Source organism: Geospiza fortis, unplaced genomic scaffold, assembly GCF_000277835.1.
Source record: "Geospiza fortis unplaced genomic scaffold, GeoFor_1.0 scaffold66, whole genome shotgun sequence".
NCBI lineage: Eukaryota > Metazoa > Chordata > Aves > Passeriformes > Thraupidae > Geospiza > Geospiza fortis.
In genome coordinates, this window is record NW_005054312.1 from 7,570,546 (window position 1) to 7,596,560 (window position 26,015).

Here is a 26,015-nt window from a genome sequence, read left to right on the forward strand (position 1 = left end):
AAAGAGAATTGAACAAAAATATGAGGTAACTTAAAGTCAGTGACTCCATGATGCCTCAGGAAAGACATAAGAATGCATGGTCACAGATTTTTCATTCCCAGAGCTTTTTAAATATTTCAGTAGTACAAACGTTGTGCTTTGATTGGTGTTACCTGTTAGTTAATTTGGCAGAAAAGTACCAGAAATTAAACTGCAGGATACGTGGGTAGGGCAGCAGAGTTTTAATGAGCCTTTGAAGAGAATGCTTCTTCAATTAGGTTTGCTGTGCAAAACCTTTAAAATTTTCCCACTTAAATCTGTATACTAAATATGTAGCTAAAGGCAATTAAAGTAGTACATACTGAATTGTTTGCAGGGATGCAAAGCTAGGTCATGTACTCTGTGGATTTTAAATAGACATTTCTTCACAAAGCTTAAAGCACCTGCTATAAGTTACTGTAGAGCTTTGCATCATAATTTCGGTTCATGATTAAATGGACACAACCACAGCATTACTTGTCCAGTGTATTTTTAGTGTGTCCATTGTGGCTGCTTCTCCCCCTTGTTGTTTTTGAAGGAACAATCTGCTGATGAGGAAGAAGCTGTAAATGATCAAGACATGCACTGGCTTACACTGAGGACCCCTGTGGTCACTGTGCTGACAACCAGAGCTTGAGTGAGAGTGCCAGGAATCAGAAGCAGTATGGCCAGCTGGGACTCCAGCTCACTGCTGGCTACAAACAGCAGGACAATGGCAATGAATCATTGTTTCAAGTGTCCTTTGCTATTACAGTTTTCAAGCAACTAAATACAAATGTAGTAAATAAAAGTAACATAAGATAAAGCCTCCCTAAAGCCTCCTAACTAAATAGAATTTTCTAGATGATCTGCATATAATAAAAATAATCATTAGTCCCTTTCAAAGCAGTATTAGCTTCAATGTCCATAAATACTTAGAAACCTAATATTTGGTCATCATTAAAAAGATTAGCTGGGATATGTACAGCCATTAGCTATATTTGATATTTAGGCACCAGTTGTTTGCAGTTTAAAACTCCATTTTAAATTGGGTTTTTTTTATGAGAAGTTGCCTAGTAAATTCTAGGGCTGTATCTTCCTGTGGTTCAGTGGATGGCTCCAGTTGAGCCATCCAGATAAACGTGTACTTAACTTTAAAGACATGTGCAAGAGCTGCCAAGTTAACTCACAGCTGTGTCCCAGATCTCTTTTCAGTAGATTAAAAGACCAGAAGATCATGTTTGGGTGTGATGTGTTGTAAAGTGAGCCTCCAGTTGTGTGCATTTCCTCTTGTGTTGGCCTGGGGATGAGCCAATGACAGCTGAGCAGTGTCATGCTTCACACAATTTTACTATTCTGTTTCAAACTCATGTGGAGACATCCATTGCTTAGGCCTTTACTGGTGTGAGATTTTTTTATTTCTTGGCAATAACTTCCTCCAAAAGTGAGTGAGATTTTCCACAGCTCCAACTTTAGGTAAACATTCAAGTGGCTTTAGTAGAAATGTCTGTAAAAACTCAGCAGAAGCCTTAGGATTTACCTTATGGGAGTTCATTATGGGGCATAAACTTTCTATTCCTTGGACTAAAGCACCCTGCCATACATCACTATTTTGCTGGACATGATATTTACATAATATGCTTTGGAATTCACAATGGAAAACATAGACATAGTGCATGTGGTTTGGGTTAAGACCATTCTGTAATTTATGACTGGAGATGTAGATGAGTATAATTTAAGCAAAAGTCTACAGGCTTTCTACTTGTATAGTGTGTTCTACAGAGGTTCCATCTTAGAAAAGCCATCTTAGACTTGGTCTCTCCTTAAGCAATCTCGATCATAAATCTCACAAGGCAGAATGGGAAAAATTGCTTGTGGTATGTACTTGTCCTTCTTTTTTCTAACTTTGTATTGAAGGAGTCATACAATTTATGTTGGGATAACCCTTGAAATCCTCAACCCACAGACCAATGAATGCCAGGATAGTACTTTGGGAAATACTGGGCTACTTGCTTGTCTTATAGTCATGTCCTGGGTGTCTAGAGCTGCTCAGTGTCAGAGATTTCAAACCCATTTAAATGACCCCTCTAGTTTTACCTGCTTCACTCTTCATATTAAAACACCATGGAATAACTGGAAAATGAAACATTCTAGGTTTCCACTAACAGAAAAATTCAAGTTTCAATGTTTGAATTTGGCCCTGGTTAGAAAATCCATCCTAGTTTTCAGAGAAGCTCTTGGATCCTTATGCAGTGGCAGTAGTTGTGTCATGCAGAAAACCAACTTCAGCAGCTACAGTATTGCAACCTGCTGTTGAGCCTCACAAGTTTTGGATATAAAGACTTGTCTTCAACACTTACACAGTAACTGTGCTGCTCTGTGTTGAAGGTAAACACCTCTCTAAGAAGGCACCACCAAACTCAACTCAGTATTTCAGCTGGAACTACTCCAAGCGGTGCTACAGTCCAGCTGACAATATTAAATAAGCAAGAAAAGTGTTTAAGAAAATGCCTCGTTAGGATAGAGACTTTTGGAATGCCAAAAAGAATCTTGTTCTTTCTATTGATGACATTGTCTCAACTCTTTTGCATCTATAAAATGTTAGCAGACCTGGGAGAAACAGGCAGATCCTTTGATGGAGTGGGGTGTGCCCTGAGGGTGTCACATGTCTAAGGTAGAAAGCAACCCAATCACCCTTCTTCAGGTGCATCATCCTAAATATATTCTACTTTCTGATAGCTATTTTGTATTTATGAGTTCCCACATTAATACTATGGGTTTTCTGGGTGCAGTTTCCCAACGGACATCTCTGATATATTGGTAAGAGAGAGCAATAGAAGCAGATCACCCAAGCAACCTATTTATGTGAATGTCCATGCCATTTCATGCATCTACTAGAATAAATTACTAGTCCATGTGAATAGGAAACTTCTCCCTCCTTTCACAAGATTGTGGTCAAAGTGTGGTTACCACTGTTTTTCATTTATTTTAAAGGCACAGTATGAAAAAAAGGCTCCAAACCCTAATTACAAAGGCACATGAGACAAAGAAAAAGATGCTTTACACTGGGTGAAAGTCATTGCTGTTTTTAGGACTTCCTCTGTAAGAAGTCCTTTTGATTCCAGTAGATGGCATGCACTCTTCAAAGCTTGCTGTGTGTGATCACAAATACTGCTCCAAGGAGCGCACAGAGCTCTCTTTTCAAACTGTATCCCAAGGGATTCTGTTATACTACATGTGATTTCTATAATCTCTTTAACATACTACAGGGAGTTAGTATGTCTTCAAAACTAAGTTTCTTCACTTTTTCAGGGCCCAGCCCAGGAAATTTTTGTTGAGATGTTTTTCAAGAACTTGAGCAGTTTGGCCAAAGCAATTTTGTTGGAGAAATAGTTATGATGAAAGCAATCTGAATATCTGGCTACAACAAAAGTGTAGTTGCATTAAAAGGGAAGCAGACATTCTAGGTAAGAAAAGCTAAAAAAATAAAAGAAATAAGAGAAAAGAATATCAGGGAGTTTATTGAATGGGATGCTTTTAAAGCTAAATATGTCAGAAGGTGAGAGAAAAAGTTTAAAATGTCTTTTTTTTTTTTCTTTTCGCCCTGTGACGTAATATTGTATTGGGGAACAAATACAATCTCTTTATAATGTTATGCTATGAAACTTCTGCACTTTCATAGAGGTTTCTGGCACTCAGAGATTCCAGTAATCAAATTTACTAGCTTTATAGTTGTAAATCAGATTTTGGAGAACAGCTGAGAAAGACCATTATCTGTACTCAGAGGAGAATTAGGGTACGTAGGAGCAAATTGGGACTTTGAGTTTTTATACACTAATTCAAATTCTGACATTTTCTGCATAGAAGTTCAAATGTTTTCTTGTAGGCTTCTTAGTAGTTGCTCTTTGTGCAGTTTCTGACTCTACCCACAACAGTTTCTGGAAGAGATCTTTTCCCCACAGGAAGCTCTGAGGAATGTTTTCAAACAGAATTAGTGCTGGATGCACTGTTACATGCTGGCTCATTGACAAACATCTCATGGAAATGAATGCATTTTTAGTGAGTTTTTGGTTGTTTTTTATTATCTGAAGCCTTGTCAAACTTGTATCTACCTGTGCACTTTGCAGGGTTTAGAGGAAATGTTACAGGTAAATGGTCAGCTGTCTCAGACCTTTGCTGTCAGAGAGTAGCTCTGAGGGTTGGGGTTTTTTATCTTGATTTTTCTAGTCTTCTGACTGAATGTGCATAGCAAACCTATGCATAGCACAGCACTACTCAGTCACTTCTCAGAAAACATAGAGGGCTTTTAGTACTTTGAGAAGCAATTTATTGGATATGTATCTTCTAAATCAAGTTGGAAAAGAAATACAAATTTTTGGTATGAGAGGGAACTTTTGTTTGCAGGTTAAAGCAGTAACACCTGTGGTCACTATTTTTAGCTGGAAAATACTTTGGAACTGTTTTGAAATCACTTGGAATTTTACAGCACAGCATGAGTAAGACTCCTGAGCCATTGGATGGGTAGATGGGCATTTTCATATTTCTGTGAAAACGATGGGAATTTTCAAAGTAGATAAAGAAAAAACTGTCATGATGAGATGGCCATAGAGGGTTTTCCTAATTTTTTGTATTTTTTCCTTCTCATTAATACATATCATACTTTTAAAATATATAGTTAACACACAGATTTGGTGAGAAAATAAACTAAGAGATTGCATCCTTTTATACCTAATGATGTCTAGATGAATGGTAATTGTTCAGATTTAGCTAAGACTTGCTTAGTTGTAGAGTTCTGATGCACTAATTCGGCCATGGTGGGGGGGAGTTGCAAGGCCACTAGAAACTTGTTCTGTGAGTGATGTGGTCAAAAATCACTGGTGTAGCCACCTGCAGTCACAAACCTGTGACAATTTACTTCAGGAAAAAAAGTGTATCAGGAGCCATGACTCAAGAAGTAAATTAATAGGAGAAACTGCAATTTTCCCCCTTGTCATGACAAATTAATTCTTACTGTCTATCTCAGTCAGAGCTCCTTGATCAGTCTCTCTTTCTGTGGACTATTCTGAATTATACAAAACCCCCCACTCTTCTACTCCTTTTTGTCCCTAGCCAGCATGTCTAGGACCTGCTACATTTCTGGTCTTCTCACATTCTCACTGGCTTAATCTTTACTCAGTGCCCTTGAAAACTATGCTAATCCCCAGTAATTTCATAGCTTTTTTCTTTGTGCTGCCTGTCACACCCCAAGTAGAAGCAAATGCAAGGTCATGATTTTACTTGTTTCAGAGTTTCTGAGGATGTAAGGAAAGGACTTTTTGCACAAAGCACACTGTTATTGTATAATTTGCCATTATGATAATAGTATGATTCATCCTTAATTCTTCATCTCAGCCTCAGTCCATAATTCTTGGGTAATGAAGCATGCACAGTCCCAGGTTGTTACACCACTGTAAAGCCTTATCAGCAAATTGGCAGATAGTCCACATGTGCATTATTACATAAATAAATGATCATCTTTATGTTAGGTATTATACTGTTTGGTCTAAACCACACTTTCTTGCTTTAGACTCTGAATGATGCATAGAATAAAATCCCTGGAGATAGAAATGCACCTCATTTCTTCCAAACAAGAAACAAACTGGTGGCCCTTCTTGCATATAGAACTGATATCCCTCTAAAGTCTGAAATACAGAGTAAATCTGAATCTTGCCAAGTACTGTGGAAGCCTACAAGGACGCTTGTCTGTGTGAGGTCTGAATAACTACCTTAGCTTTGTTCTTACAAACTGTAGCTTAATCTTTTTCCATCAGGCTTTTTCATGACCCTTAAGTCAGAGTCAGTTGACTCATACACTCCAATACACACTCTCTTTGAGGTGTTCAGGTCAGGTTTTCATAAGATTAGGTAGGAGATGCCTGAGGACAATGCTCTGCAGGGTCCCAAAGGCACTGCATGGCTGCCACATGGAAGGATACCTGTAAAGCTTCCATGGCCCCCCTCCATCAGACCCACCATGCAGTGAGTGCACAGGTGGTGTTACACATCTCCCCTTTTGCAACTTACTGCAGAAATTTCTCATAATTTCTAACACCTAGGTGTTATTCTGGTTGCTTTATCCCTATCTACCTGACACTTCCAAAGAGTTTCCAGGCATGGAGGTGCATACATGTCTGTATAAAATTCACTTCTTTCTAACAAAATCCATGTGATTCAATGTGATCTCTTGGCCTCATATGGTTTATGGTGCAGTGTTCCATGAAAAATGAATTTAGTTCACAATCTCTCTATAGAGACAAATACTCTTTTCCACACGACATGCTATGAAATGCTCCATGAAATCTAAGCTGCAAGTCAATAAGAAAAACTGATCATAGGAAAAGACATTATCCATGCATTGTGGTCTGTCTAAAGAGATTACTGAAAGCCATGTATGTGGCTATACACAGGATGTGTGATTATGAATAGAAAAGAATTCCTGCCTGGCAGATCCATCATCTTTACCTCTCTTATTATTCCAATGTATTCCTGCAGCCTAGTTAATAAATAAGTCAACACTTTAGTCAGTCAGACATAAAGAAACCTTGAGGGGGGAAAAGTCTCTCTTCCACAGTGATATATGTGTTTGTGAAAAGACCTGGATAGATATGGAAAAAAGGATCGTACACGTGTAAAAAATTAATGTGATGTTATATTTCATTTTCCTTTGCACCTGCTATCAAGTACAGACTACTCTCTCTCTCTACAGGACAATTTAGCTTCCCAAGTCAGATTTAAAAGCTGGAGAAACTCTTAAAGGAAGCATTTAATGAGTAGAAATCTCATTACTATTCTAATAGGGTTTTAAAAGCGCAAGCAAATGTAGCATAAATTTAAGGATTGCAGACTCAGGTAGATCATGAAGAGTTGTTTTCTTAAATGATCTCATGGAACAATACTTTTAAAAAATCAGAAGAAAGAGATGAAACCAGGAACTAAATCAGAGTAAGAAGTCAGGTCACATGGACCACTGTTCTTCTCAGGTTCAGTGAGGATGCTGCTGATCAGCCACTTGAATATATAACTGGAGCATCACAGAACTATTTAGGTTGGAAAAGGCCTTTAAGATCATTGAGTCCAACTGTTAAATCTTCATTCCAAACTCTTCCATCAAACCTTGACCCTAAGTACCACATCTACACTAACTAACTCCAGGGGTGGTGACTCAACCACTTCCCTGGGCAGCCTATTCCAATGCTTTTTGGTGAGGAAAGTTTTCCAAATTTTTAATCCAAACCTCCACTGCTGCATTGGGAGGCCATTTTAATTGTTTTATCTGTAGTTGCCTGGGAGAAGAGACCAACCCCCACCTGGCAACAGCCTCCTTTCAGGCAGTTCTGGGGAATGGTAAAGTCACCCCTGAGCCTCCTTTTCTGCAGGCTAAACAATCCCAGTTCCCTCAGGCTCTCCTTAATAGACTTGTGCTCCAGACCCTTCCCCAGCTCCACTGCCCTTCCCTGGACATATTCCAGCATCTCAATATCTTTCCTGTAGAGAGAGGCCTGACACTGAACACTGGGTTCAAGGTGTGGCCTAATCAGTACTGAGTACAGGGGACAATCGCTGCCCTGGTCCTTTGGCCACGCTATTGCTGATCCAGGCCAGGATGCCATTGGCCTTCTTGGCCACCTGGGTGCACACTTGGCCCTACCCTGGCTCATGTTCAGCTACTGTTCTCCAGCAATTCCTGGTCCTTTTCTGCTGGGCAGTTTTCCAGCCACTTTCCCCCCATCCTGTCGTACTGTCTGAGGTTGTGATCCAAGGGGAGGACCCAGCACTCTGTCCTCATGCCATTGGTTCGGCCCATTGATCCAGCCTGTCCAGATCCCCTTGCAGAGCTTCCTGCCTTCCAGCACATCAACACTCCCACCCAGCCTGGTGTCATCTGTGAACTGACTGAGAGAACACTCATCCAGATCATTGATAAAGATATTAAACAGGACTGGCCCCAACACTGAGCCTTGGGGAACACCACTGGAGATTGGCCCTCAGCTGGATTTAACTCCAGTCATCTCTGGGCCAGCCATCCAGCCAGTTTTTAACCCAGCAAACAGTGCACCCATTGAAGCCAGGAGTAGCCAGCTTCTCCAGAAGGATGCTATGGGCACAGAATGTGCAGTAAATGCTGACTAGGAGGAAACAACATGGCTGTAAATTGTTCCAGGGAGAAAAGCTCTTTTTCCTGCTACAAAAAGGCAAGTTATACTTGAGGATGTTGCTTATAATACCAGTCCCTAGGCCAAATCAGGCTCCATAGTAAATCTCCACTCAGAATTCATTAATGTCTCACAAATAAGAAAAAAGCCTACACAATGCACTTAAAATTCAATCAAAGGGCTTAGCTGCAGCAAGCCATTTAAAACCCTTGTTACTGCAGACTCTTTTGCAGACTGAAGCTTATGTTACTCTTGTTTGTAAGCTTTGTGTGTTTGGTTTTGCACTTCTTTTATTTTTGTGCAGAAGCTGAGACCTGACCAGATTATTTTACTGATCTATAATGCAGCATTTAACAACTGAACATTACATAACAGGAGTGATGCCAAAGCCAGTGTTTGTTTTCCATAATAAAAATATTTCAGCTGTTTCACCTGGGTGGCCTGTCATATTTTGGCTCTATATGCTGAGCTTTACCAGTTCCACTATGGTTTGAATATCTAATATAAGAAATGAAATGCCAAACTATAGCACATGGCATGGCACAGCGGAATGATAAAGTCCGAAACTGTCTCTCTAAAGAAGCTCAGCAGCTGTTGTGGTATAATTAATTTAAGCAGCAGAAAACATTATTTGAATTCAAACTATAATTTTCTTGGTGAGTTCATGCTTGAGCCCTAATTTCAAAAGAGTTCTGGCAAACAGTTTGGACTCCTTCCATCCAGCTAGTGAAATCCCTTTTGTTCTGGTGGTGTTCCATAAGTTTTCCTAGTCACTTCTCTTTTATCTAGCAACCAGAGCAGGCCCTTTCCTACATATGAGATAGGAGTAAACTGATCATGGGGTGGAGCAGATCCATACTCCCTGTCCCTGTCACGAACACAGCATGTTACCCTTAATAATTAATGTTATACTGTCTCTCCAGGGAAAGCGGGAGAGATTAGCTGCTAGCAAATATTCTTCAGTGCATATTAAGCTCTTATTTACTCCCATGCAATCCCACTGATTGCTAGGAGAAGCTCTGTCAGTGAGGAATCACCAAGGTTGCTGTCCACCAAACTTCATCAGACCACTTTTGCCATGGCTTTTCAGCTCCAACTATGTGTGAACCACTTGTCTATGTACTATGAAATTGGCAAGACAAGATTTACAGTCCATTCACTTTTTATTCTGAGGTCAAAAAAGCTGATTCAGCTTTCTATGCTTCCTCTTTTTTTCTTCTTTCCTTAAGAAGAACAGTTCTTCCAGGAACAATTGGGCTTTTGTAGCTGCTGTTTACTCATTGCTTCAGAAGAGACCAGTGCTTGGTCTGACAATAAACATGTAGCTCAAGAGAAGTTCTTAAACCTTGATTTTAAGCCTGTCTGTCCAAGATTGTTTTCTCAAGAACAGCTCTTGCTACCTCGATTTAAGTAATTGCTACAAAACAAAGCAGACTTTTATACTGAGAATACCTGCTTGATTAATTGTCAGAGCTGAAATACCTTGAACAGAATAAACATGATCTCTGTTAATTTACCTTGTCCCCAGCATCTGCTTTCACTAGCCTTGTTATGGCCTTTGCCTACATTTTTCATTTAAATGAAAGATTATTTTTCCCCTTTAGTCTGTAATCTAGGTTTATGCCAAGATGGGGGAGTATTTGGGAGACAGAGAGTTCTTTCCCTGTAACTGACTGAAAATAAAAGGGCATTGTCACTCAAGGACTGTGTAAATCATTAACCCTTAACTTTTATGAGGAAAGGAGTTACATTTGGTAGCAAAGGAAAAACAAACATCCCCCCCCAGCCTTTTAGTTCTGGAAGCTTCAGTGTGAATACAAGAAAGAAATAAGAAGTTGAAGAGATACAGAGAGCAGACTAGTCCAGAGGGAACTGAGAGAAAACCTAAGGAAAATGCTTTAGGAGGAAATAGGAACAAAACATACCAGGGACCTTAGGGTTTTAATAAATGATTTTCCTGCATTTTGGCACATTATGTGTAGCAACCAGTAAGAGAAACAGACTACAGCCTAAAAAGTGCAGATAAATAGATTATCTCATATGGCACTGTATATCCATGCAAAACTGTCTGTAAATATTTAGATAATGTAAATTCAATGTTTATAGACAGATTCTTTTTCTTGTGCTTGTGCACATTGTGAAGATGAGGGACAGTAGCTAACTTTTGGATTATTCAGGCAAGAGGTTGTTTCTTTGCTTAAAAGGGAGTAAAATTGAAGTTAATTCTGATACTAAGTTCTATTAATGCACTTATGTATCACCTTGTCAGGGTAAAGCATATTTGAAATCAGTGAAAATACAGACTTAATTTTGGGACAGTTCTGTACTCTACCAAGGTGAATAAAAATAAAATAAACTCAAAGGAGTTTCTCTCTTTTCTAGGGAAAGCCTCAAAAGGGAGAAGGGTAGGTGAAAGAGCTAAGCAGAACATCTTGCTAAATTATTCAAAAGCTACAACATATGTCTACCTCTTGGTATGTGCTGTTTCATGTGACTACTTGACTAGTTATTTTCCAATATTTGTTTCATTTTTCATAAATCCTGTCAATGTTATTAAGCATCTGTAGTTAGCAGCAAATATTATCATCTTTGAAGGTTTCTGTACTTATGAGTTCTCTGTGGAGCTGTTTTGCAGCTTAGCTGTTTGGCTGCTTGTCATAATGACATAAGAAAATAATGAGCAGAATTAATTTATGTCTTTATGTTCTGGCCTCAGTGGAGTTAGACTAAAAGATGTTTTGGTCAGATGGGTTTCAGATAAGCATTCAGGATGGGCCTTTTGTTTGAACTACCATAGGAGCTCAGCACAATGCAACAATGATTTATTTAACTAAGGTAATAATGTGCATGTTTGAGAGATCACAGCTGCTAAAACGCATTCTTCACTGTTTTGTCATACTTACCTATGTGCAGAGGGACCATTAACACTGAGATTTAATTAAGGATGTTCAGATGTGTAGGAGGGCCTCTGGTTGTTGGTACGCTTCTGGCTTTGTACTTAAGTATGGTACTGCCCATGACCTGGAGTGTAGTCAAGCTCCACTCCGTCATGCATTCATTTTTTTCCATCAGCATGAAAATGAAGAAAGCCTTATACATGTTTAAGTCCCTTCCCTGAATGCTTTAACGTGGCACTGTGGCCTTCAGAGTATGAAGAAAGTCTGCAGTGTCAGTGTGAGGGGCAGAGGAGTAGAACAGATCCAGGGGGTCTGGCTCATAAGGGCCTGTACTCAGCCCGGACTTACATCTGTGCATCTTCCATTGACTTCAATAGGCACTTCTTGCAGTTATCTCATCATGTGACTGCAGGTTTCAGGTGCGAAAATTCTGCATTCTTCTGGAGCCAAGTATCATTTACAAGATGCAAATAGAGGTACACAACCAGCACAAGGAAGATGTCTCAGTCCATAAGATAAAAATTAATTTCCATGATTCTGAGATAAACAGATTTTCCTCTTCTAGTAATTGGATAGAAAATTTCTGTTGCAAAATTCCAGTTTTGTCATGTGCTACACAAGAAGCTTATCTTATCCTTCATAGAAGGTTTGTATTTCACTATTTTTTCTCTTTCTCTCCTCCCACAACACAGTCAAAAGCCTGAAGCAATACTTCCTTTCTGGTCCAGTGATAAATATCTCATTGTTGAAAAGCAGTGCTAACTCCTTTATGGTACCATTTTTCATGTTCTGATATTCATCTGTCTTCACTTTTTGTAACATGGGTGCACAGTTAGCATATTTTCCTACTGTGTTTCTTTCTTTAAAAAGCCCATACTTATCAGAATTTCACTCCATGCCTACAATCTTGAAGTAGATGGAGAGTGTAAGACTTGGAAAAGTGGAAAGAGTTCCAGGAAACCAAACTAAGATTAGCGCAAAGTAAAATCATCAAGTACTTCTGTTTACTGATCCATTTCAGTTACACCCAATTATTTACTAGTGAGCAAGACTCCAAGGTTTTCTTTTGAATTAGTTTCAGCTGTCCATATTTCAGAGTTTCTAAGGAGTACATAATTAACCTGTAGTGAATAATAGGTCAGAACAAGTTATGTCTTCATCCTTGGAATGCAAGTGAAACTAGTTGTAATCCTTGGTTGCAAAGTTTGGATCCCAAGTTCCTTGGGGTTTTGGCACATTTCCACCAGTGATTTCATGGCTTTGGGGCCCATGTGCATGAAAAGTACAGACACTGTCTCATCTTTCTTGTAATTCCTCAAGTTGTGCACAGTATCCCTTGGCTAATCCTCATGTATCTCTGATACTTGCATGGATAAGTCTTCAAGAAGAGGGCAAGCTTTACACCTGAGCTGTCAGAATGTGCACTGGTATTCTTTGTTGTTTCACTGTCAGAAGCACATTTTGTTGTTACCACTGTTGTGAAATATTTTTAAAATTGCAGAATAAAGGTTACAACACTTGGAGGGGTTTTCCCCCTTAAAAAAAAAGGAGTATTCTCTAATGCATTTTCAAGTGTTGTGTTTTTTTTAACCATCAAGTGTATTGGAAAGAAATGCAATTTCAGTTTGAAAGGGAAAATTGTAGAAATATTTGTGTCAAAATGACTGGATTCTTATTACAAGTCTAATAACTTTCTGTTGAAAAACTTTGCAGAATAAAGGTTATAACACTTGGAGGGACAAGAAGTAGTACAATATAAAAAAAAAGTTTTAATTCATTGGGAATGGCTCAGTACTGAGAACACTGAAACTTCATACATCTTTTCAGACCTGTTTGAGGTCTGTAAACCTCAGTCTACTGTTATAGAGGAAGATTTTCTAAAATCTTGTCCTAATCTGGCATAAGACCAGATCTCAAAAGGTATTATTTTCTTGATAATAAAAATTTTGTTCTTTACCTCTTTCTCATATTTACATAGCTTTCCCTTTTAGGGGAAATGTTTAATTCATAATAGCATTTTTAATATTTTTTCTAATACATTTTAACACTTTGTATATAAAAAGGGAGTCTATTGCTATTTATATAATTTCTCAGCTATTGAGAAAATTAGAGGCGTGACTTTTGCAGTCCTGCACTCATGTATGTATCACTTTCTATTGGGTTTGCATGGCCTGCCTTTGGTAGCAGGGGAGAAGGGGTGGCTTCTGTGAGAAGCTGCTGGAAGCTTCCACCATGTCCCCCAGAGCCAACCCAAAGACAGATGTGCTGCTGGCCAAGACTGGGACAATCAAGAATGGTGGTAATGCCTGTGTGATAACAAATTAAAGAAAAAAGAAAAAAAACCCAACAATTTATTGCACAGATAAGTGGCCAGAGAAGAGCAGGGTGAGAACATGTGAGAAAAACTCTGCTGACACCAAGGTCAGTGGAGAAGGAGGGGAAGGACGTGCTCCAGGGACTGGAGCCAAGATTCTTCCACAGCCAGTGTTGATGACCATGGTGAGGCCCTGCAGACCATGGGGACCCACTGGGGTGCAGAGATCCACCTGCAGCCATGGAGAGAGGGGTTCTGTTCCCATGCTGAGGCAGCCTGTCCTTGGAGGACTGCACTCTGTGTAAGAAGGACCCATGCTGCAACACTTGGAGGGGCACAGTTGCCCATGGGAGGGACTCGTGGTACAGCAGTTTTGGCAGGACTGTGTGCCTGTGGGAGGGACTCACGTTGCAGCAGTTTTGGCAGGAGTGCTGCTGGTGGGATGGAGCCACACTGGAGAAGTTCACAGGGAACTGTCTCCTGTGGGAGGGACACCATGGTGAAGCAGAGGAAGGACTCCTCTCCCTGAGCAGCGATGAAGCCTCAGGTGATGAACTGACCACAGCCCCCATGCCCTGTCTCCTTGCCCCCTGGGGTGGGAGGGAAGGGTGGCAGGAAGGCGTTCTTAAGGACTTTTCATTGTCCTACTCTTTGTTAATAATAAATGCAACTCATATCCCCAAGCTGAGCCAGTTTTTCCCATGATGGTATTTGATGAACAATTTCTCCCAATCTGTATTTCAACCCACAAAGCCTTCGTTAAATCTTCTGTCCCCTGTCCAGCTGCAGAGGGGAGTGAGCGAGCAGCTTTGGTGGGTGCCTGGCATCCAGCCAGCATCAACCCACTACACACTTCCTCAGATATAAACTAGAGCTATTGAAAAAACTTTTTCCTCTAAGCATTGCCAATTCAATGAAATGAAAGGTTTTCTTGGAAAATGCATAGTTCTCTAACTAATTTTCAGTGGCAATTGTTCAAGTCTCATTATAACCAAGTTAAAAGTATTCTCTTGACATCAGCATTCTGATTATATTAAAATAAAATGTTAATGTTGAAATTAAATGTTTCCAAAAGATTGAGCAAAATGTTATTGAATGCTTTCTTTTGCAAATTAATCCTAATTTTTAAACTATTATCCTCATTTGGAATTAAATAAGGTATTAAAATCTACATTTTCCTGCTAATAAAAACTTTGTTCTTTCAGCTGTCTCTTCTACTTAACTAAACAGCCATGGGTTTTGGGGAAACCTAATTTTCTTGCTCCATACCAATAGTTTAGTCCTTGAAACATTTGTGATGCTATGTCCAGTGAATTAATTCTGATTGTATCTCTACCATTTGAGAAATAACTGCAAAAAATACAGTGCAGGCTACACCTTTAGAAGGACACCCCACTGCCATTTCAGAGACTTCTTTGGAGCAGTAACTATGCAGTGTTTATGAAATGTGGGAGGTGGTGGAATATGCATCAGATTCCCCAGTTATATATGATGGAAGTAATCCAGACTTTCCCTTTTGGCGCCTTGTGCTATAACTTCTACTTGATTTTCATTTTTTATTCTAGTGCCAACAATATGCCTAAGCAAGTAGAAGTCCGGATGCATGAAAGTCATTTAAATCCAGTGGAGCACAGATCCAGGAACATATGTGTGCAGTTCTGCCAGTCCCTCCACAGGAATCTGCTCCTGACTCTTACTGTGTTTGGTAAGCTACATCTGCTGCCCTGGACACCCTGTGTGTATCTGCATTTGTTCCTGTGGCACCACAGCTCCTGTCTGTGGCCTTCAGCTGTTCCAGCTGAGCAGCCAGAGAGGAGATAGGATGCCTATGGGCATTGCTTGTGGAGTTCAGGTGAGCAGGGTATTCCTGACACAACACAGAGCAAATCCACACCACTGAGGTATCTGGTTTGGAAAGGAGTATGATTTAAACCCCCAGGTCAGTGTCATCCAGTAGAACTGAATGCACTACTCTTTTTTTCTCTCAGTGATTTGGGGAAAAAAAAAGATAAAAACTCTTCAAAATTTTCTTTTATCTCTCAGTTTACACTTCACTGGTTTCAAGGTTTGTCTTTCCTCTCTGTAGCTGTAAGCCAGCACTCCATGATCTCATCTTGAATATTGCCTCTGGCTTTAGCAGCTTCCATATACGGAACAGTTTGACATTTTATTGTGGTTCACTGGCTCTTTGCCTGTTTCTTTTTCACTGAAAGCCCAACAGCCATATGCAGCAAATTTGTAGACATACTCTTATTATTGTTTGAAAAAACAGCTGCAACTGGTCTTGAGCTGCAAATTTCATATCCATATTTTCAGCCTGCAAAACCACATACTGCTGAAGTGTTTGCCTTGAATCACCTTTCAAAGGTGTACCTGATGCTGTCCAAGAAAAAAAATTTAAATACACATATATTTTTTCATTGTATCAAAGAGATACTTCATAGTCGTAATTGCTGCGAATTGCAACACAAGCCTTGCTATCTGGTTTTGCTACACTTGGGCTTGGGATCAGGAAAAAAAGACATACTGGATGTAAACATAAAATACCTGTTCACAAAGATCATGTTATGAAAGTAGATGTGGTATTTTCCCCCCTAGTCTATTCTTTAACAGCCTTAATCCTGAGCAGGAAGTTTAAGTTTTATCACTTTATCCACATAAATGATGAGGGGGTTGTTTGTGTTTTGAGAATATCAGCACAAGGAGAAGGATGCAGAGAATCAAAAAAAGAAATGAGACATGAGCCCCAAGACTCAAGTTTTCCTCAAAGATATGTGCATTATTCCACATCAGGCAGTTCCTTCCAATACCCACCTGCTCCTTTGTTTGTTCTTTGTCCAGGTGTCATCCTGGGTGCAGTGTGTGGGGGTCTTCTTCGCCTAGCAACACCTATTGACCCTGACATCATCATGTTAATAGCCTTCCCAGGAGACATACTTATGCGGATGCTAAAAATGCTGATCCTCCCTTTAATTATCTCCAGTTTAATCACAGGTAAGATCCATTAGCCATAAATACTTTAAGATGCTTTCTACAGGTATCACCTGGTTTGCTTTTTGTGATGTAGGAAGAATAATGATGGGATCCTGTCAGCATTTTGCAGTTGCAGTGAGTATTTCAGAGTAAATTTCTGAATAACTCGGTTGGCTTTGGTATGTATATGCTCTAGTGAATTTATTTCCAAGCACATGCACACATGCTACAATCAGAAATTTCTTAATATGCTGTTTGATCTAATTTCCAGATTGGACCTTGCAAATAAAATGGCCTGACACTACTGAGCCTAGACTTCTTGAAGGTGTGGTGTCAGCCAGACAGTCACCAGTTTGCAAAAGTCAAGGGCAAAAGATGGTAGAGATCTTCTCTATTTTATAATGCTTCCTCTGCAATTAGATGGAGTTTTAAATGCTTCTCTTCAAATTATTAGCAGTAGACACTTCACACATAAGAACTAGAGGGGGAAGCATCAGTAATCTGTCTCATGGTGAGAATATCACAAGGATGAAAGTAGACACCCAGAGATAGTCATTAAATGTTGAAAATTATAAAGGAGTTTATTTTATAATTATTTAATTGGATATTGATTGTCAATATATTTGCTTGTATCTTATACACATGCAGGGCTGTCTGGATTAGATGCTAAAGCAAGTGGCCGCCTGGGGACAAGAGCCATGGTCTACTACATGTCCACCACTATTATTGCTGCTGTGCTGGGTGTGATTCTGGTTTTAGCCATCCATCCAGGGAATCCAAAACTCAAGAAACAGCTTGGGCAAGGGAAGAAGAATGATGAAGTATCTAGCCTGGATGCCTTCCTGGATTTGATCCGAAACTTGTTCCCTGAAAATCTGGTTCAAGCATGCTTTCAGCAGGTAAATCCTTCTGCTCCTTGGTAATATTCTTTACAACCTTGTCAGGGTTGTCTGCAGAGTTAATGTCATTGTTTAGGTTAATCAGAGAAATGATGATGTAAAGAGGAACACAGGTCTAAAGTCTTGAGCAGGTAAATGAAACAGCATTATTTATAGCTGCCTTGGTTTATGTTGTAGTTATTATTTAAATTCATGGGGGTGTTTTTAATGAAGTTTATTTAAATTTTGTTATTAAGTAATCTTTAATTTTCTCCATGCCTTTCATACAGTATCTATGGTCATGAATGCTGGCTCGGTCTTTCACCCAGGCTGAATTTTAACTTGGCTGTTAATTACAGAGATGATGGTTCTGCAATGCCCTGTTTGGAATATATGGATGACCATCATTCCAGCTCATTGCCAAAAATGTACCCCAAAACCCAACCTCCCATAACCTCTGTTGCTGTGTTAGAGTCCAGATGAGGTGGGGATAATAGATCCAAAGGGCTGATGCACCTACAGGTGGCTCCATCTCACCAGCTTTGGAGTATGCTGGGAAGGAAGGATGCTTGCACAATGTGTTGCTTGCCCTGTAGGGAGTTAATTTTGTCTGAAAGCCTTTCACCAGTGCTTAATCAAAACACCTGGACTTTAAGAGGTAAAATATGCTTAAGCATATTTCTTGTATGTAAGCTGCTTTTCCCTCCATCTGAATTGTTTGAAAGTAACGCAGACAGGGTTTTTGGGGGGTTGGGTTGGTTTTGGGTGTTTTTGATGTAACAGGATTTTGTTGCCAAACCTGTTCTGAAGTGTTCCTGTGTGAAATGGCATGATAGCTGGTGCTGTGGTTATAGCCAAAGAAAAAAGGAGCAAGAAGGGGGGGAAGGGAAAAGAGGCCATGGGAGAGTGGAAGAATGGAGAGTGACCTAAACTGCCAAAAGGGTTTGGATTGCTTCACTTCTTACATGGACTTCCACATAAAAACATATAATCCTTGGGGATTTAGAGAAAGAACATTCTCAATATTTCCAAATCATCACAGGAATGTCAGTCATGTGTTCAAACTGTTGGTGGCTTAACATCACATGTAATGTGAAATGTATTTCTGCAAAATTAAGTGAGGGAAAGCAGGGTGCTTATGGTTTTTTCTTCCTCTCCCTCATTTGAACTGTGGAAGACAGGAAAATTCAGTTTCTTTTCAGTTGAAAGTGGTCAAATATCCTGACAAAGGGAAAAAAAAACAGAAAAAAGAATCAAGCTACCTGTGTCAGATAGATTTTTTTTTTTAAATGTTAGTATTATTTTTTCAGTGTGTGTAATACCAGTGTTCAGGTTATTTCACTGGTTATGGATCACTAATTTCACTGATTATTTTTAAATTTAGTAAAAAAAAAAAAAAAAGAGCTTTCTGGCTTTTCAGTGTTTGATTTTAGCAGATTCCAGACTAATTTCTACTTAAAACCTCTGCCACAAAGCCACGTTTCATTTGTGAAGTGTGACTAGATGGAACTTTTGCTTCTGATAGCCCTTAACTCCTCTGTAAGGAGTTAGGCTTTACTTTTCTCTCTCTTTAGGAGGAAAAATAACCTGCTTTTATGGTGTCAGTATATATTTCCTTTCCTACATTCATACAGTCTCTCTCCATAGACACTCAGAGTTTCCAGGTAGCCTTAGGTGGAAGAAATATTTAGCAGTAATCACGCAAAGAGTGGTTCTGAAGGGTGAACTGCAATGGTAATGAACTGTGTGGGGGGGAAGATTTTGTGCCTTTCATTGCAACCAGGCAAAAGCCAATGAAGAGGTTCATGTGCAGCTTTGGAACTGTTCATTTGCAAACTGGACTGTGGCTATCATGAAATTTCACTCTCTCCTGAATTTTCACATGGTCCACAAGAAAGTTTGAATTTATAATGAAAATTGCTATTCCAGCAGAAAAACCATGGGACCATCTGTGAATATAACTATGACATTTAAATGGTTTTTAGTCTCAAATGTCGTCAGAATCTAAGCTTTATGTCAGACTCAGCATTTTTAGAGATTGTGACCTTGAGCAAAGGACTGCTGAGGACCTTTAACTTAAGTGACTGTAGTGGAATATGCGAGTGTGAAGAGTCTAATATTTTAATTTCCATTACTCAGTTCTTGCATTCTGAATGCCTCACATTAAAAAGTTCTCTGTTGACAAAATCCTTTAGATAAAATTTAACTCTGAAAAAAAGTAGGCATTCAAAAATGTTAGGTGGCTTCAGGACGACTGAAGAGTTTCTCATGCAAAGCTATGTAAGTTTTCTGTCTATATCCCTCCCCCTCTCCAGATTTAGGCAGCAGGTTTCAGAAGGAAAGATGTAAGGTATTTTAAAACCATAAGGCTTTACACCATATGGATCAAATCTGGATCCTCATCCATAGTACTACAATGTCCATGTCAACAAGAAAGAGATGGAAATGTTCTTTGAAAAGCTAAATGAACAGTTTCTGTTACCTTGCTAAGTGTTTCTAGGAGCAAGAGGAGTAGGGAGCAGGTGGGAAAACATCGCAAGCCAGTCATAGCTTCCAAACCGTTTTGCCTGTCCCAGGACCATGAAGAGGGCGAAAAAGGGTCAAGGTGTGAGGTGGGAGGAAAACATCCCTTCTAAAAGCAGCAAATCACAGGTCTCTCTTTTTCCACTCCCTCCTCCCTTTTTCCCTAGCTGTAACCTCAGGCTCACTCTCCTCCTATCACTCCTTCCCAGCTTTTCCTTTACCCTGACTTTCATGTGCCAGGAGTGGGTCCAAATGGGGTCAGAAGATGATGCCTTTTTTTTTTTAGGTGGTCAGATTTGTATCTGGCAGCATTGCTAATCTTTCTGTTATCTATCCCCCACAATCTTTTAATTAGAGATCTCAGGGCACTGTGTATATTCCATTTTGAGCTCTTGCAGTCAAGAGCTCAAAAGTTGTAAGAGAAGTGTTGGAAATGTCCTGAATTTTTGATTCAAGTTAACCATTAAACTGGGATGACTTGAGATGGACAGACCATCCTGAACAACAGGAGAGCTCTGCTTACTGCAGAGCTGCTGCCATGACTGAATTTACAGGCACCTGGTTTTGGTGCTAAACAAATGGTATCAGCCTGTGACACACAGGCTGGGAAGCACCCTTTGTGAACTGCCTGGCCAAAGGGACTAACTGTCTGTAAAATGTTTCACTGTAGTGATAAAAAACATGAATTTGCCATACTTTTCACACTAGAGTCATGAGGAAGATCCCCAGTACTTTAGCACTTGAAACTGTTGAAAAATAAAGTTAGTTTTAGAAGAAGGATTAAGAGGCTGTGGAATGCATATCTAATCCTTTAAAAATATAGTTCCCTGTAATTTCAAATGAAGACTTTTTATTATTAATTCCTTGTCTACCATATGGATGCATTCAGTCTATTTCCATTCTCATCCTCCCTTTTTATTGCCTTCAGATCCAAACTGTCACCAAGAAAGTGCTGGTGCCACTACCTGTTGAAGAGCCACCTAATGTCACTGATTCTGCTATTGCTGTGGTGAATGAGACAGCAGCACCTGAAGCCCAGATGGTCATTAAGAAGGGACTGGAATTTAAGGATGGCATGAACGTCTTGGGTAAGAAAATTTCTTGCCTGCCAAATATGTACATGGTATGTATGTCACAGCTTTTTGCTGTGGCTAGGTAGTCAGTGCTGTCTGATCTGGTCTTCACTGCACGTTTAGTCTCTCTAGATAATCACCAAATATTATCATCTAAAGGCTGTCCATTGGTCTCTGCAATAATCACAGAAATCAGCAAGTGAATTGTTCTGGATTGGCAGCTTTGTGGTTATGAATTGGAGGAGTACAGTGGCAAAGCATGTAGGAGCTACCCAAAATATCCTTTCATCCTAGAAGAAGCTGACCTAGGCTAATACTAGTGCATATTGGCAAAACAGTATGGGGGAGAGCTTCAAGAGCCAGTGCTTCACACACCCCCTGATGGATCCAAGTTGTTTCCAGTAGCTGGCTTGGGTGTGCTGAACTAATTTGGCTTGAGGCAGAGCCTGAAGTGAGAGGTGGAGTGTGAACCACACCACCCAAGAAAATTCCCAGAAAGGCTTGACACATTTCTGAGTCACAACTCCCTCCTCCTTTCATCTTGGCTGCTGACCTTTACCAGCTGCAATTGCCATTATGCCATCTTGTCTGAACAAGCCATCAAGTGGAGGTGGTAGGAAAACTTTGCCTATCTCCCACCCCTTCCTGAAGCAACTGTTCAGTCTGGGATGGGGGCACACGAGAAACAAACAGCTTCCACACTACTTCTATTTTCTCTTCTGCGTCTAGAGTCCCTGTTTATCTATCTGAGAGAGGAGTGCTCCTCCTTCAACTCCTTCCTTTCTGTATGTGGGTGAAGTCAGTCACAGATTAGCTCTCCATTTGTAGCCTCACACCTACGCTTGAAGATACTCTGTGACAGCACATCCACAAGGCTGAGGCTGACACCTCTCTGTCCATAGGTGTCCTCAAAATGGGACAGTATGTTGGGGTACCTAATCCCCTGCTTTCTCTCACCAGTAGGCCATAATCTTTGAAGGGCAAATGGCCTCTTACAGCTGCTGAACAGCTCTTGCTGACACAGTGCTGTCTGCAGACCTTCCTGAGGTGTTGGTGAGTTGGTTGGCTGCTTTGCTTAGATACAGGGGAGATGATAGCATCTGTAAGCTGGTCTTGTTTTTCTGTGAAGCAGCCTGCTCTACAAGAGCCCTGTATCCTGCCTGCTTTCATGACTCTCGTTCCATTCAGCATCTGTGGGCAGAGGAGCCACTTTCAGAGCTGCAAGTTGGCATTTTGCACCAGGCATGAGGCAGCAGCTCGTTGCCAATGCTGTTTGCCCTCACCTGGTTTTTTCTCTCCCAGAATTCTCCTTATGCATTAAAATGAAACAGTTGTTTTGAGTGAGAGATGCATTGCATTTAATGCTGGGCTTGTTTTGTGTAGGCTCTGTCATGGATAAGAAAAGGCTGAATACAATTCCTATAGAAAAGAAATAGACAGTATAGCTGGGGAATTTGCTGTGGTGTTTTGACCAATGACTCTCAAATGTTCTTGAGGTTTTTGGGTTGGTTTGTTGTAGGTTTGATTGTGAATGAAGAAATGAAAATGTTGTGGGAATTGCCATCCAGTTTGGATAATCTGTACAAGCCAGGCAAATTCCTGCAACTAGGAACCAATCTGACTCTCATGACTAACATAACAGCTCATTTGGAATTAATGAACAAAACTACCTATTAACATTTTCTAATGCAGATTCTGAATTCCAGGAAGTAACTTGGTCTTTGAAAAGCTTTTCATCATTTCTCTACGCTCTGTGGCACACAAACATATGCTTCACTTCCCTATTCAACTGACTCAACAAAGTTAGCTTGGTTCTAAAGAATGACTTTGTATACAGGAAACTGGATTTAAAAAAAAGGAAGAAAAAAAAAATCTGGTTGCTAAACCCAGTGTGAGGCTATGGGACAGCCTGTCTTTTCCCAGGGTATTGGCAGCTCATATTCCCTTATCTTGAATGTTTTTGTGTCCCAATAGGTTTTTTCCATAGGAATTTCCCAGATTAGTTTACACATTTGTTAAATATTGGACTGAATATCATGACTGAAAATTTAGCCTCAAAGAATGGCTGAAGATTCAAACCATCTGTCAGTATCAGTTAATAATCCAGCCCTGGGCACTGAAAATTTCTGGATATAAAAGGTTAGCATTGAAGAAACAGCTCCAAAGTAATCCATGACAGATGCATCCGTTGTTCTTTCACACTGATAGTCCAATACTCCAGATAAATCTACATTTAGGAGACAAATGTTGCCCATTTTGAATGCTACAATTTTGTATCAACTGATAGCCTTTTCAGTGAGGTTAAGCTACTTAATGGGAGTTCTGTGGTTAAGTGCAATACCCACCTTCTCCTCTCGCCTCTACCTTCTTCATTTAACAGGAATACTCCGGCCCTACAAAAGTTCTGGGGCTACTTTGCCTTTTCCCACACTCCAGGACTGATTGGTCTGTCAAGGCACTTTTGTAAAGCCTGAGAAAATTCCTCTTGGTTTCTAGAAACTCTTTTAACAATGGAGTTACAGTGCAGCACTGTGTTACCTTTCCCATTTGTCAGAGCTCATGAGGTTTCTAATAGCTGAATGGCACTGAGAAGATTACTGTATATGTATTTTTTGATGATCAGATCAATACAGGACAAAAAACCAACAAAACTGTAATTGGGCTGTGAAATTAGTAAAACATTGAAGAATCAAAGATTTTCTGGATTTAATTATGGTAGTCGAGCATGAGTGCATATTAAAAACTCCCAAGACATGTGTAATACCCTATAGTTCTGATATCCTGACCAAAGTGCTCTAGGATGACCCTGCTTGAGCAGGGAGGTAGGGCAAGATGACCCACTGTGGTCCTTTCCAAATTTACCTAAACTGTGATTCTATGTTTCTGTGAAATCTGGATTTGCAGGTAGCATCAAGACATTGACTAAGTACAAAAACTTCTTCTTTTTTGTCTTGCAATTTTTCCCAACAGGTTTGATAGGATTCTTTATTGCTTTTGGCATTGCTATGGGGAAAATGGGAGAACAGGCCAAGATGATGGTGGACTTCTTCAACATCCTGAATGAGATTGTAATGAAGTTAGTAACCATGATCATGTGGTAAGTTTGTAGTTCTAACTCATAGAACAAAAAAAGTAATTTTTAAAAAGCCCTTATAAAACCTTGATATAGTGATGCCAGTTTGTTAGTAAACTGTGTAATTAAATAGTTTACTTTCTAAAGCATTGAAAGGTATATTAGAACCACAGCAGCATTATTTCCATTTGGTGAGGATTATTTAGGACCCAACTTGAAACATTTCTGAAGAGATTCTGTTCTTTGTGTGCTAAAATACAATGCATGTACCAGGAAAGGCCTTCAAATGCCACATTGACTGTGGAAGTTCATTACAGGGGAGAACAGCTCAGCGAGCAAGAATGGCCCACACAAGAGTATCCCAATCTTCCTGGGAGGTTAGCATAATCCCATATGCCTTGAAGGTATAATTACAAAAAAAGCCTGTAAACACACTTTATTCATGGTCTTCTTTAGTAAAAATACTTTAGCATCAAATAAAATTCCAGTAGTTTTCAGTGATGTGTAATCCTTTCACTCATCGTTTCTGCAGAATGTCTTACAACCTTGCTGCAATGGGGTCACTGGAAGATATCTGCCCTCTTTTTGAAGTATACCTGTTTGTAATAATGGGGCCTGACTTGCCTTTAAGAAAGTCATAACCCCCATAACCCTGCAGGAGCAAGAATTTACTCTTATTTAGCACCATTTGGTAGACCCAAGATGTAATACTCTGCCTACAATATAAACATTCTCTAGTAGTCAGTGTTGCAACAGCAGGAAATCTTTCAAGTTTAAAGAAATTCACTGTAAATATTTATTTTTATTGATGTGATTTTTATTTCTCTTCTCATGAAAAAAAGGAAATTGATGTTGGGAATTCCTTTTGTTCATCTCTGTTTAGAATTTTTAGAGATTTGTTGAGCCAGAAGCAAGGGGATTTTAGTGTGTGTTTATAAAGAAAAAAGCACTTCCTTATGCAGAGTTACATTCTGTTTGGTTTATGATTGCTCAGCACAGACATCTGCAACTCCCATGGCACCTAGAGACTCTCAGGAACATGGCATTGCTACACAAGCATAAAACAAAACAGACATCTGGCTCTGACAACATGTAACTCTCTGTAAGAACTGCATTTTGTCAAGTTCACTGAAACGTGGCATTTTATGATAACTGGTATAACAGCTGGCCTTGCATTTGAAGTGATTGAAGGCTTCCAGGCCTTGGGCACATTGCTTGAGAAACCATGAGATATTCTAACAAAAACCAGGAAGCACTTTTATTCTGAAAATCAGTTTCCTTTGTATTGTTCTAATGATTGAGGAGACAAAACCCCTACCCTAAGTAACAAAAGTACATAATTAATGAAGACTCCATAAATTAAAAAGCATTTGTCTGAATTATTGAAAGAACATAGTGGAAACATTTCCAGCCTTCAAGATATAAACAGTTCATTTCAACAAATAGTTTAACTGAAGTAAATAATGCAACCTCCTGAAACCAGATAAACAATGGGTTGTAAAAGTTACATTTTAAGAACAAATCTGCACCATACTTTATAATGATGCAAGCCTGTGTAACATTATCATATTCTTGTACAATGTTATTTTAGGATTGAGAGCTATTCAGGAAAGGCATGTTCCATTTGATAGGATGGAAAATGAAGCAGATGGGGAATTTGCTATTTGTTTTTTAAAAAAGATGTGAAAACTGTCCCTTGAATTTCCATCACTTATTTATGCGCACCTCAATGTTGAGCCTGAGAGCTCCCTGCTCTTCGCCAGTCTGTGTTTTGTTCAGCCCAGCTTCTATGACTGCACTGCCAAGATGAGTTCTGCCTATGCTTGTTTTCTTTCTCCAGGTACTCCCCGTTGGGTATTGCTTGCCTCATCTGTGGCAAAATCATTGCAATCAAGGACCTAGAAGTAGTTGCTAGACAACTTGGCATGTACATGGTCACTGTGATTGTGGGTCTTGTCATCCATGGAGGGATCTTCCTGCCTCTGCTCTACTTTGTGATAACAAGGAAAAGCCCATTTTCATTCCTTGCTGGGATTTTCCAGGCATGGATCACAGCACTAGGCACAGCTTCCAGGTACACCTGAGAAATACCAGT

At 39.7% G+C, this 26,015-nt stretch overlaps 1 protein-coding gene across 1 annotated transcript in view; it reads left to right on the top strand.

The window, feature by feature from the left end:
* SLC1A2 (solute carrier family 1 member 2) overlaps positions 1 to 26,015 on the top strand; it is an 85,825-nt gene that overhangs the window by 36,562 nt on the left and 23,248 nt on the right. Inside the window, exons 2-7 of the mRNA XM_005419487.3 lie at positions 14,966 to 15,105; positions 16,242 to 16,394; positions 17,022 to 17,272; positions 20,703 to 20,862; positions 23,818 to 23,944; positions 25,761 to 25,994. Coding sequence (XP_005419544.2) covers positions 14,966 to 15,105; positions 16,242 to 16,394; positions 17,022 to 17,272; positions 20,703 to 20,862; positions 23,818 to 23,944; positions 25,761 to 25,994 — 1,065 coding nt within the window. The remainder of the gene's footprint in view (positions 1 to 14,965; positions 15,106 to 16,241; positions 16,395 to 17,021; positions 17,273 to 20,702; positions 20,863 to 23,817; positions 23,945 to 25,760; positions 25,995 to 26,015) is intronic.